The 13,218-nt window shown below is 35.1% G+C and overlaps 1 protein-coding gene across 1 annotated transcript; it reads right to left on the bottom strand.

Annotated features, from left to right (window-relative positions):
* Positions 1 to 9,502: 9,502 nt before the first annotated feature.
* On the bottom strand, positions 9,503 to 12,035 carry LOC106384195. The gene is made up of 8 exons (XM_013824197.1): positions 11,421 to 12,035; positions 11,211 to 11,343; positions 10,719 to 11,064; positions 10,560 to 10,636; positions 10,373 to 10,391; positions 10,195 to 10,300; positions 9,848 to 10,117; positions 9,503 to 9,757 (listed from the first exon to the last, which is right to left on the bottom strand). The coding sequence occupies exons 1-8, from the start codon at positions 12,033 to 12,035 to the stop codon at positions 9,503 to 9,505; spliced, it is 1,821 nt and encodes a 606-aa protein (XP_013679651.1).
* Between the last annotated feature and the right edge of the window lie 1,183 nt (positions 12,036 to 13,218).

Raw genomic sequence — 13,218 nt, 5'->3', positions numbered from 1 at the left:
TTTCAACACTTTTTTTTTCTATTAATATTGTACAAAAAAAATGTTGAGATGGGTCTCACTATTTTTTTTTCTATTATCAAACTTTTTTTTTGTCTGAATATTATTATCTCAACATTTTTTTTGTACAATATGAAAATTGAAAATAAATAAGTTTGATTGTAGTTGTAGCTTTATCACGTGATTATATGAATTTAGAATATTGACTAAGAAAGGTTAGGCCTTGAAATTAACTTCTTTCTCAAGATTCATTTTTCACCTTCTATAACATTCTTTTACGTAACAAGGTGACACCAATGTCAAGATCTATATGTTAGTATGTTTGTCTACAATTATTATTTGTAAAATCTTTACAGTCGAATTAGGAAACATTATTATATTCACTTAACAATCGGTTTAGCTAACCTATTGATAACCACTGGAAAGGAAGGTCAAGGAAGGTCGTGATTGACTTCCATGCAAAGAATCCGGGTTAGAATCGTAGTATTAAAGCATGATCATTGGAGAATTTTTAAGGGGAAGTTTTTAGCGGAATATAAGAACCCGATTCTTAATTTTTAACTAAAAAACTAAGAACCGGCTCTTAAATAAGAGTTTTAAGAGACGTTTCTTAATTTTTTTAGTTAAAAATTAAGAGACGGGTTCTTATATTCCGCTAAGAACCCCACCTTAAGAACCTCTCAATAATCATGCTCTTAGAGCATGTTTATTCGGGGTCTTTAGTGAGGTTCTTAGTGCGTGAGCCTCCATAAAACCTTAAAAGATCGGTTACAAAAACTAATAATTAAAAACCGATTTTAGTGAGTTTCTTACACTGTTCGTGGATCCCACTGATTCGGAACGGTCCGCGATTGGTTTGCATTTTAACCTTTTTTTTTTTTTTAACAAAAGAAAACTTAAGAAAGGTTCAAAACTGAAGTTGTTCTGCGTAGTTCAGACAAGTAGGGACCACTCATCTGCAAACACAGAGAATCTTACAAGTGCCTAGTTGGACTGCTTTGGTCTTAAATCAGCAGTTAGCCCACGTGTCCATATCCAATCCTCCCCACTGATCATCTTCGTACTATTATTTTTTCATGCTTGGTAGACGAGACACCTTTGCTTTCTGACATTATTATCTTTGTTTTTATTTGTTAACAACGTTCTTAAGTCTTATCTAGAATAATTTCCAAATGTTTGATAACAAAGCAATGGAATCTTTTTGTAAACCAATCAAAAAAGAAGTTTATGAATCTTTGTGTGCTTTGATTCAGAATTACAAAAAAAAAAAAGTTCATAATGATCGAAGGATTTATTGGAAAAGTCCGTGTCGAAGTTGTGTACTTAAAAGCGAGATTTAAAGTTTGATTAGATGTTAAATATGGAACGATACTTAGGTTCATCCCAACGGTAAATAGTTAAATTCACCGCACTCTTCATAACCAACCAAAATACCATGTATAAATAGTTAAAAAAAGCAATAAAAATAAAAAATTAAATAGCTGATTAAAAAACAACACCGACGTTAATTAATGCCGTCTGCAAAATTCTAAATTCTAAAAACCTAAACTCTAAAACCATAAACCTTAAATCCTAAACATTAAACCATAAACCCCAATCCTAAAATCTTAAACCCTAAACCCAAACTCTACACAATAAACCCTAAACCCAAAACTCTAAACACAAAACTCTAAACCATAAACCCTAAATCCTAAAATCTAAATTCTAAATCTTAAATCCTAAACCCTAAACCCAAAACTTTAAATCTCAAACCCAAACCCTAAATTATAAACCCCAAATCCTAAACCCTAAACCCAAAACTTTAAATCTTAAACCCAAACCCTAAATCATAAACCATAAACCCAAACCTCTAAACCGTAAACCTTAATCTTATTAACTAGCAGATGGGTTTACGGCTTAGAGGTTTGGGTTTAGGGTTTAGGATTTAGAGTTTAGGGTTTAGAATTTGAAGTTTTGGGTTTAGAGTTTAGGATTTGAATTGAGGGTTTAGGATTTAAGGTTTATATTTTAGGGTTTATGGTTTAGAGTTTTGGGTTTAGGGTTTAGATTTAAGGATTTAAGGTTTATTGTTTAGAGTTTAGGTTTAAGATTTAGAATTTAGATTTTAGGATTGAGATTTATTGTTTAGTGTTTCGGATTTAGGATTTATGGTTTTAGAATTTAGGTTTTTAGACGGCGTTAATTAATGTCGGTGTTGTTTTTTATTTCAATTATTTATTTTTTTATTTATATTGTCTTTTTTAATAAATCCTACGTGACACTTTAATTGGTTACGAAGATTGGGGAGGGCATGAACCTAACTATTGTTCTTAAATATGGAATCCGACGTCGAAAAATTGATGGGTTATCTAATATTCGCATGTTCATTAAAAGGTAAGGTTTTAACATTAAGCATTCACAATTAAAATACTGTAACAATGTTTATTTTTAATGGTATACTTCAAAAGCTGAAGATCTTTTAGACTATTTTTTCTGAGTGTCAGATTCGCATTTGTCTATTTTATTTCTTACATCAGAAAAAGAAGAAGAAAGCATACATCAAGATAGAAGATCATTAATGGGAATTGGACGTACATGAAAACCAATTAAAGTGTTGTGAGATAAAAGACAAGACCAATAATTGACAGGAAAAGAAATACTATAGTCGAATTATTATGTTATGTGGAACATACATAAAGGAGGCCCATTTGACACATGTTTCTTTTGTAGGTGTTGTACCCACTGTGTTTTCTTTGTTTCTTATTCTTTCTACAAACAACCTATATAACCTTTACGTTATCGCTTCATTCGTTACAATATTTTCAAATGAAAATCTAAGTTTCTTATGAATGACCTAAATAACTTTAACTTGGTTCATAGGTTTGGATAGACATACATTCGTTAGCAAATGATATTATTTATTCTATATACAATTGAATGTCTACGATCCAAAATCTGACCCTCAACGACAAAGTATTCAAGAGAAAAAATGTCTAATCAACAACCTGAGTCTCCGAAATCTGGTGACTACACGCAAACCGAATGTTCGGCTCATTCCAGGGACGATAGTAATATTCAACAAAATGGGTCACAATTAATCATGAGAAGGCCAATCTTTGAAACCTGGGCTAGTATTAAAACTTATTAGGAAGTGGATTTAAATGGGTTATTTTAGAGGTGCTACATCTTTCAGCCCAATTAAACGCATCCAGGCCACACGACATTTTTAAATATTTTTTTAGATATCATCTACCTAATTTTTGTATCATACAATTAAATAATTAAAACCAATCATTCTTACCAAATTTGTTTAAATAATTAATAGCCGACAAAAATAATTAATTAAATAGTAGCGATAGATCTCATCGTGGGTTAGTGGTCGTATACTCGTATTTTGTGGCATGAGTCGCATGACATGTATGTGAAAACAAAAGAAATTTTAGGTACCAGAAACATTTTAAATTAGTATATTTATAGATATGTTTTTGTCAAATAGTAGTTATTAATTATTAGATATATTTTTTTCACTCAACAAGATTATACTAAATTTAGTAAATTTTCTCTCGCACTAGGCTTTAGCCAAATCCTTTACTTCCCTAGTTCATTTTTCTTTTTTGCTGTTAGCAGTGTTTTTTTGGGTTTACAATAACTATAAAATAAATCTCTGAACGTTCAAGAAAATTTTGGGATTCTGAGAATAATGAGTAGGATTCCAAACCATTATTCTAACCAGAAACTCATAGATTTGACTTACAGCAATTCTAAATTTAAGAACTCAAAAAAGAACTAATAAAAGTGTACATTTTGGAGATGCAAAGAAAGTTCCAAGAAAAAACAAGTTTAACTTGCTTTCATATAGAAAAAAAAATACATCTAGACATACTTCTCACTTATCTATTTACAGCTAAACATACTTTCAGCATCTAAAGTATTTTCTCCTTGTGAATTCTCTAAAAAACTCTTCTAATTTAAATAAGTTAAAAATGTGTAGTTTGGTTACATTCACTCCTCCTATCTTAATCTCTCGTTCCACTGTCACAGTCATCTTTTACATTATTAGTCTATTTTCTCTCTCTCTCTCTATTTTTCTGCATCTTGAAATTAATTTTCTCCATAGTTGAAGCTTACAAGATTCACCATTCTTATATTTCTTCACTTTATGGTCCACTGTATATCTTCTTGTAAGCTTCAATCATCTAGCCGGTGAATTTTAATTTTATACCAGAAACCACATATCCAATTCTAACTGTTGGGAATGTCCTAAAATCATTTGTACTTATTCTTGGTAAAGTCGTAACGTCGAGATGCGGCCGTCATATAATATTAGGTGATTATAATGTTTTGTTAGAAACCGCTTATAATCTATGAATTGAGAATTCATTACTAATATTATATGATCCTATAGGGTCACACACCTAAGCGAATTGGATTATAAATATTTTAGGGTTTATATTTATGTTATATATATGATATATAATTTACATATAATAAATACATATGCGATATGTAAGGTAACTTATATATGCATGTATGCAATAGTGATTTCACGTGGGCTAACTAATACAAATGGGCTTAGTCATAATTCAAATGTGATTAGAATTAGGTTTCATGCACGTTATATAAGGTCATACCGTTGACGTTTTGTGCGATGTACAAAAACACACAAAAATAAACGTGACGGCTAAAACCCTAAAGAGACAAAAAGATTTTGTCAAGGCTTTGAGATTTGATCTCAACGGTACTAGCATCCCGTATCGATCCAGTTCGTATGCGTGTGGATACCGATAGAGGCACAACGTTTGGAGTGCTCTAAATCTCGACTTGGTTTGTTTGTCTTTCCGCTGCAAAACTTCCAGGTATATTTGAGACCCTAAGATCTAAGTTTATTTTAGTATTGACATGAGATTCTAGGCAAATTGAATTCATAGGTTGATTTATAAATTGTTATAAACCGGTATGAATTCCAACGGTGGTATCAGAGCCTACTTGCATAATACTGAAAATAAATTGAGATAGCTTCAATGTGTTTATAGAGATATACACGTTCGTTGTTAGTTTGTTTATGAACAAAAAAATTATGTTTGATCTGATATATCCAGCTAATTCAATTAATCAGTTGCAAGTGATTTAAGAATATCTAGATATACGCGTAGTCATGTGATGATTATGTATGTTGTTTACACATGGTTTATGCATACATATATAATTTAAAGAAAACACTCGTGTTATTGTAATACTTGTTAACTTTATTTTAGATAAAGTAATATGTATCATGGAATCATGTGATTGTCTATGCTTTCTTTTTCCAAGAAAGGACAATTTTGTCAAGAAAAAAACAAAAGCTAGTCCAAAGTACACTACCAGCATAAAGTATGTTAAAGTGTAAGGACTCATGACCAAAGTATGTCTATATCTAGGAAAAAATTACATCTAGACATACTTCTCACTTATCTATTTACAGGTAAACATACTTTCAGCATGTAGAGTACTTTCTCCTTGTGAATTCTCTAAAAAACCCTTCTAATTTAAATAAGTTAAAAATGTGTAGTTTGGTTACATTAACTCCTCCTCTCTGAATCTCTCGTTCCACTGTCACAGTCATCTTTTACATTATTAGTCTCTTCTCTCTCTCTATCTCTCTCTCTCTCTCTCTCTCTCTCTCTCTCTCTCTCTCTCTCTCTCTCTCTCTCTCTCTCTCTCTTTTTCTGCATCTTGAAATTAATTTTCCATAGTTGAGACTTACAAGATTCACCATTCTTATCTTTCTTCACTTTATGGTCCACTGTATATCTTCTTGTAAGCTTCAATCATTTTATACAAGAAACCACATATCCAATTCTAACTGTTGGAAATGTCCTAAAATCATTTGTACTTACTCTTGGTAAAGTCGTAACGTCGAGATGCGGCCGTCATATAATATTAGGTGGTTATAATGTTTTGCTAGAAACCGTTTATAATCTATGAATTGAGAATTCATTACTAATATTATATGATCCTATAGGGTCACACCTAAGCGAATTGGATTATAAATATTTTAGGGTTTATATTTGTGTTATATATATGATATATAATTTACATATAATAAATACATATGCGATATGTAAGGTAACTTTTGTATGCATGCACTACAAGAAAAATGAGTTTTATTAGCGGACGAAAAACGCTATATAACGATAGTATAGCGGTTTTTGAAGCGATGTATCATCGTCCGTCATAATAGGTAAAAGACTTTACATAGCGGAATTTAGCGGTGCTATCTTTTCGTCCATTAAGATAGCGCTTTTTATTCTGCAATTAAATATGTTTTAATAGCGAGTCATTAATGCTATTACTTCTTTTATTAACAGTGTTTTCCTATTGTTATGGTTAAAACTATTATAGCAGTTAGATAGGTGCTATATATTTTATATATCTGTTTATATTAATAGCATTTTCCGCTTATTATGGTTAAAACTACTATAGCAGTTACGAATTTGCTATATATATTATTTATATTTTTATATATTATTATTTTACATTTTCATATATATATATATATATATATATATATTTATTTACTTATTTTTATATGCTCGAATTACTGAATTTTAAAACAGAAAATAAATTCCATTTAACCTTCAAAGATTCCACAAACATCCAAACTCTACATAAGTTTCATACTACATACTTCACACAAAAGCTAAAGAAGGGTCTTAGATATAAACTATCTTATCATTTGGCCAAGCCACAGTGCTTCCTACTGCATCCCCTATATATTCGATTTCAGAGTTTGGCCTCCACATTCGTGCCGCATCGAACTCAGAAACCTCTACCCAGACCTTCGTAGCATTGGGACCTAAAGGGACGAAATGCATCTTCTCTGCTGGATCAGTTGAGAACACCCGACCTAAAGCAATCCTTTGTCCTAAGCCAGGATAGTCCAAGAGAGCGCAATTATGTTTACCACCTTTGTTGCTGCTACCAATGCTTTGACTACCACTCTAAAACCAAAATGACAAACAATTTAATCACATTATCATCACCGACAACCTACCAATTTGACGACATTACAATATCTAAATTCTCAGATTTCACAAACAAACCTGATTGGATTTCCTGTTTGATCCAGCAGGTGATCGTGGTTGAGGAAGTTTTAGCTTATCTAGAGGCCAAGCAATTGTCTCATGTACTGCATCACCCATCTTTATCATTTCAGGCGTTGGTCTCCATAAAAATGCATCAGGCTTAAAAACCATTTCCACTCTAAGAACTCCAGCATTCGGGCCCATGGGAATTTTGTTGACCAGTTCACTAGGTTCAGTAGTCAACAATACACCCTCAGCAATCAACTCTTCTTCAATTTTCCAGTAATCAAATATTTGAACTTTCTCTAAAGATGCAGCTATAGCCTGAATCATGCATAGTATATATACGAATTTCATCAGTATATAAAGTTATTATCAAAGAACGGAAAATGGATAATGTTTACCTCTGATCCGTCGGTGTTACTCTTTTTTGATAAGCCAATAGAATCGTCCAAGATGAGCTTCTCAGATGGCCATGCAATTTTGACTCCAAAAGCCTGACTAAGCGATACACAAGTTGTAGTTGGTCTCCATATAGGTGCTGTTACGACTGAAACAGACTTCACTACAACAACAGCCGCATTAGGACCCAGTGGAATTCGACCAATCTTATATGTGGGTTCATCAGAGTAAAATTCTCCTTCAGCAACAACCAAATCATCATTCGAGATCCAATCCAGTATCTGGCACCTTATTCCTCCCTTGCTCACATCGCTTAACTCAGAAGTAGAATCATATCCGCTTTTTTCTAACCCAATAAGGAAACAAAACTTTTAAAATCTTAAAGACGACAAAATCTATTATAATTATCAACAGCAATAAGGAGTTACCTTTTTACCAGCTAAGTCCTTAACCACATTTTGCAAATCTTCAACCTTGTTGATTAGATCTGCTTGAGTAGCTTCAAGCTTCTGGACATGTAAATCTCTAGCATGTAAGAATGCCAACTTGGTGGCAGTAACTCCTCGTCTCATCCCCCTAACTCTTCCTGGTTTATATTTTCCTAGAACCTGGGAGATAGCATCTTCACCAATATTATCTGCTGAATTTGAGTCCATTTCACTGTCAATTCTCTTTATCTTCTCCTACAATCATAAATTCAACAATATATGTAAAATTAACTTTAGAAGGCATCATAATATGACTGTTGACATTTAATCTTACTATGGTATCTGCGAATTCTTCATGCACTGGTCTTCCATCAGAATGCGTATGACCAGCAACCCAAACCTTAGTTCTAGTTACTTACTTAGGATCTGAAGTGTTTTTTTTCTACAAGTTAAATTAAAATCTTGTCAAGAGATTTGTTTCTAATTAACACATATCTTGCGTTTGAATACGAAAAACATACCATCTCATCTGCAAGCCGAATCATGCCTTTACGGCTAGTGGTATGAGGAATTTGACCCTTCCTGAGTTCCATGTACTTATCACTTTGTTCCTACCGATAACCAAGAACAATTACAAATTAATCCTACTTACATACCCAAATTTATTCTACGTAAGACACATATGATATTACCTGAAAAGCTGAAGTACATCTTCCTTTCACCCAATTGTTCCAAGATGTAGCAGATTGTATGTTTCTGGGTTTCATCTTCTGTAGTTGAGCCTTGTTTTTTGTAGCTCTAACCATGGAAGAAAGTCTAGATTTAGATCCACAAACAACCCATCTGCTTGAACACTACATCATTTTGCCATTCTTCTGTCAAGTTGAATCTTCCCTGCAACACATATCAAAATTCAATGCGTATTCATTTATCTCACTGTAAGATAGAGTTGACAAAATCACTTGTATTTCCTCCCACAAAGCATCTTTTGTTTTCTCTTCTAGATGTCTCCAGTCATCTAACAGTACAGACACATGCTCTCTGACAAGAGGACCAAGGAAGGAGGACAATGTCATTGATCCATGACCAACATGCTCTCCTAGAGCATTAAACTCGACCTCTACCTTGTCCTCTATATGTTTTGCGACTTTTCGCATTTTTGTTGGACCTCTTGTCTTCTTCACTTGGTTATTTGACTGTTGAGTCTGTGTCTCAGATGGAGTGATGACTCCGTTTATTGAAGGAGGTTGAGTTTCATCATCTTTACCTTCTTCTTCTACTGGTGGTTCAGTGTCATCTTCTTTATCTTCTTCTTCTTCTAGTGGTTCAGTCTCATCGTCTTTATCTTCTTCTTCTCCGGTGGTTCAATCTCATCGTCTTTATCTTCTTCTTCTTCTGGTTCTGCATCTTGTTCGACTTCTTCAGAACCGGTAAGCTCGACATCTTCCATTTCTTCAGCTGGTGACTGTAATTCTGCATTAACCTTTGGACCATTCTTCTTAGGTTTCTTCGCAGTTAAAGACACTTGTGGACTAACATCAAGGCCAGCTTGGCGCTTACTGCAACGCACCTTCTCAGTAACAGCTTTGGAAGTCATTGTACCAGCTTACCTGAAACAACAACAAACTATCATTACTCATATATAAAAACACCCTCACAATCATTCCTAACACAAAAACTCTCATCATCAGATGCTTGATCTCCAGTATCTTCTTCATGCTCAACTGTTACGGGTGCAGAACTAACTTCCTCTCCAGTCTCTAACTCATGGTATCCTCTAGGTGGTTCTCTCATAACAACATACCAAGGTGAGCTGTCATCTTCTCTAGAGTAGAAGACTTGTTTAGCTTGAGAAGGCAGAATGTAAGGATCATTAACAAATGATGACTGGTTCATATGGAGATTGACCAGTGTGAAACCGTCTTCCTCTTTCACTCATCTCCCTTTATGAGCCCAACTACACTTAAACAGAGGCACCTCAAACTTGTGGTAGTCAAGCAATATGATCTCCTGAATGACTCCAAAGTATGCTACCATGTCTGCCTGTTGGTTCGCATCTTTGGCACTAGCTCTGCACATGGAGAATGCTTCATTTGTAACCCCACTGTTCTGAGTCTTCCGCTTAACATCTTCCGTCTGGTAACGATGTCCATTAATTATAAATCCCTTGTACGTGTGTGCAACATTTCTAGGTCCAAAAGCAAGCCATCTGTGCCTTTGTGAATGCTTCTTTGGGTTATTAGGGATCTAACAGTAAATAATCACATATCAATATTGTTGATTATGTAAACGTAAGTTATGAGACTTAAATAAGTAAATCATACCTTCTCTTTTATCCAGTTTGATAACCTATCTGTATGGCATTTCCATAAGACAGTTCCATTTCTTGCGCATTTTGCATTAGTAGCTTGTAGTTCTTCTAAGTGCATCCTGTAAACATCCATTACTTTAGTAAATTATTGAACAATCAATCTTACAAAATTAAAGTGAATCGTAACTTACTGAACATAAGGATCCAAGACTGCAATATTCATGAGGATGTACCGATGAGCTATATCTCTCCTTATCAGTAAGTATGACTTCTGTAGCTTTTTATAGTGGACGGCCTTCTAGTCATCATTTCTTGTAATTGCTTCTTCTACTGGAACTGATTTTTGCAAGAACTCCATACAAAATGTGAGGCATTCACCAGCAAGATATCCCTCGGCCATACAAGCTTCAGGTCTTGCAAAATTCTTCACATATGCCTTAAGTGTCTTCATATACCTACAAAATAATATAAAAAAATTATTGACATAAATACTATTTTTTACTTGGAAGCCGTAAGTGAAAACAACAAGAATATTACCTCTCGAATGGGTACATCCACCTGAAGTGAACAGGGCCACCCAAGCGTGCTTCTCTTGCCAGATGCAGTGGAAGGTGAAACATGATATCAAATAATGCAGGTGGGAAGAATCTCTCTAGCTGGCACATTGTCTCCACAATCTCTGTTTCTAGTGCAAGTAGCATCTCTGGATCAAGAATGTGTTGGCAGAGTCTGTTGAAGAAATTGCATATGCGAGTCACTGCTATCCGAGGTCCTTTTGGAAGTAAACCTCTCAACGCTACTGGTAAGAGATTCTGCATAAGAACATGATGATCATGTGACTTCATGCCGCCAATAGAAGGAGGATCCAGTGAGACACATTTAGCTATATTGGCACAATATCCATCAGGGCCTCTGAACCTTGATAACCTTCGGCATAACTTTCTTTTCTCTTCCTTTCAAAGCCAATACGCAGCTGGAGGCAAGTAAGTTTTCTTCCCCTAGCTTGTGTATGTAAGTTGCTTCTAATACCCATCTCTTCTAAATCCTTTCTTGCTTTCAGTCCATCCTTAGATTTCGCACTATGCATCAGTATAGACAACAGCGCATCAGACACGTTCTTCTTGACGTGCATGACGTCGATGTTATGCCTCACAAGCATATCCTGCAATTTTTCAGAATATAACATTAGCATCTGCAGAAATCTAATACAATATTTGTAACTTGTAAAATAAAACATACCTTCCAATAAGGTAAGTCAAAGAAAATAGATTTTTTCTTCCACCGCCACAGATCATCATCTTCCTCACAGTCGTCAGCTGAAAGAACATCATCTTCACCTCCTTCTATCCTTTTCCGCTTACTCTTCTTAGGTAAAGGTTTCCCAAAATCGTTTTTAAAGTCCTTAAGACTGTCAAATATATCGCAGCCACTCTGAATCCTCTTTGCAGTACCAACCTCCACTGTATTGTCAAACCATCCTTTTCTTCTTCTATAAGGATGACTAGGCCTGAGCCGCTTCCTGTTCTCCATGTAAACATGTTTGCGACTAAACTTTAGCCACCTATGAGGTGTACCATTCCCGCAAACATTACACGGTTGCTTCCCTTTCAATTTACACCCAGCTAATGTGCCTAAACCAGGATAATCGGTGATACTCCACATCATCATAGCTCTAAGTGCAAAACTCTCCTTCTTAAACAAATCATAAACTTCCATACCTTCTGTCCACAAATCATGCAAGTCCTCTATCAATGGCTGTAGATATACATCAATGTTGTTGCTAGGTGCGGTTGGACCAGGTATCAACATTGTCAACATGATGTTCTCGGACCTCATACACTTTGTCAGAGCCATATTGTAGTTGACTAATAGAACATGCCATGTGCTATGCTTCGTGTTCTAGATAGAGAACGGATTCATGCCATCTGTTGAAATACCTAGTCTTAGGTTTCTTGCTTCAACAGCGAACTCTGGCCATTTGTTGTTTATCTGAGCCCAATTCAATGAATCTACTGGATGACGCATAGTTCCATCTTCAGAAGCATTAGTGGAGTGCCAACACAAGTCCTTTGCCAACCGCTTTGATCTAAACATTCTCCTGAACCTGTCTTTAATCAGAAAATACCTAAGCACCTTAACAAGAATCCTTTTCTTCTCCTCACCAGTCTGCTTATCCTTCTCCCATCTTGATTCACTACATCTTGGACAGCTGACTGCATCCTCAAACTCTTTTCTATACAAAATGCAGTTATTCTTGCAGACGTGGATGACATCATACCCAAAACCAAATTGTTTCAGAAACTTCTTCATCTCATCTGTAGACTTAGGTAGAACGTTTTCACCGGGAAGCAGATCATGAACTAGGGACAGAAGCTGATCGAAATAGTTCTCAGACATCCCACTCTTCACATTTATCCTGTAAGGTCCCATGATTGCAGCAACCTTCGTAAATTTCAGACAGTTTGGGTACAACGGAGTTTCTGCATCCTTTAACTTCTTTCTAGACTCAACTTCTTCTGGCGTATCAGTGCCCTCAAACACTCCAGCAATCTCCTCTGCGTATCCTTCGCTGCCTTGACTTCGCATGAAGGTTGTTCTGAACAAGTCGTAAGCCTCATTTTCAGGCCAGATCACATTAGCTGACTTATCAGGTCTTGTCTCCCCGTGTTTAGACCAAAACTTACAGCTCTTGTACTTCTCATCCATTCCTCTAATCACCAGGTGCTCGAAAACTTTCTCACTACATTGATGGCAGACATTGCGACAATCAACACAATGGCAGAACATTTCATCTGGATCACCAAAACGTTTTGATGAAGAAGACACGAACTCACTAGCTCCTTTCTCATACTCAAGGCTATTCCTGTATGGTTAAAACAAGTGAGAACTAAACACTGAGACTTAAAAATTTTAAAAGAACAAGTGAAGTTAATACCTTGGTAACCAGAACCAAGATTTATCCATGATACAGCTCCGACGAAATGAACATACAAGAGTCTCACTTTATCAAGCCAGAACAACAAAACAATAAGGGATT

This window comes from Brassica napus, chromosome C3 (genome assembly GCF_020379485.1).
Source record: "Brassica napus cultivar Da-Ae chromosome C3, Da-Ae, whole genome shotgun sequence".
Lineage (NCBI taxonomy): Eukaryota > Viridiplantae > Streptophyta > Magnoliopsida > Brassicales > Brassicaceae > Brassica > Brassica napus.
Note: the sequence above shows the minus strand (reverse complement) of the source record. Positions and strands in the feature narration are given on the sequence as shown.

Excerpts from the sequence above, each read along its gene's own strand:
- LOC106384195 (XM_013824197.1), bottom strand. The coding sequence starts at position 12,035 with ATGGCTCTGACAAAGTGTATGAGGTCCGAGAACATCATGTTGACAATG. Across the intron at positions 11,344-11,420 it reads TTGACTTACCTTATTGGAAG|GATATGCTTGTGAGGCATAA; the intron begins GTATGTTTTATT and ends GAAAAATTGCAG. Across the intron at positions 10,637-10,718 it reads TGGATGTACCCATTCGAGAG|GTATATGAAGACACTTAAGG; the intron begins GTAATATTCTTG and ends ATTATTTTGTAG.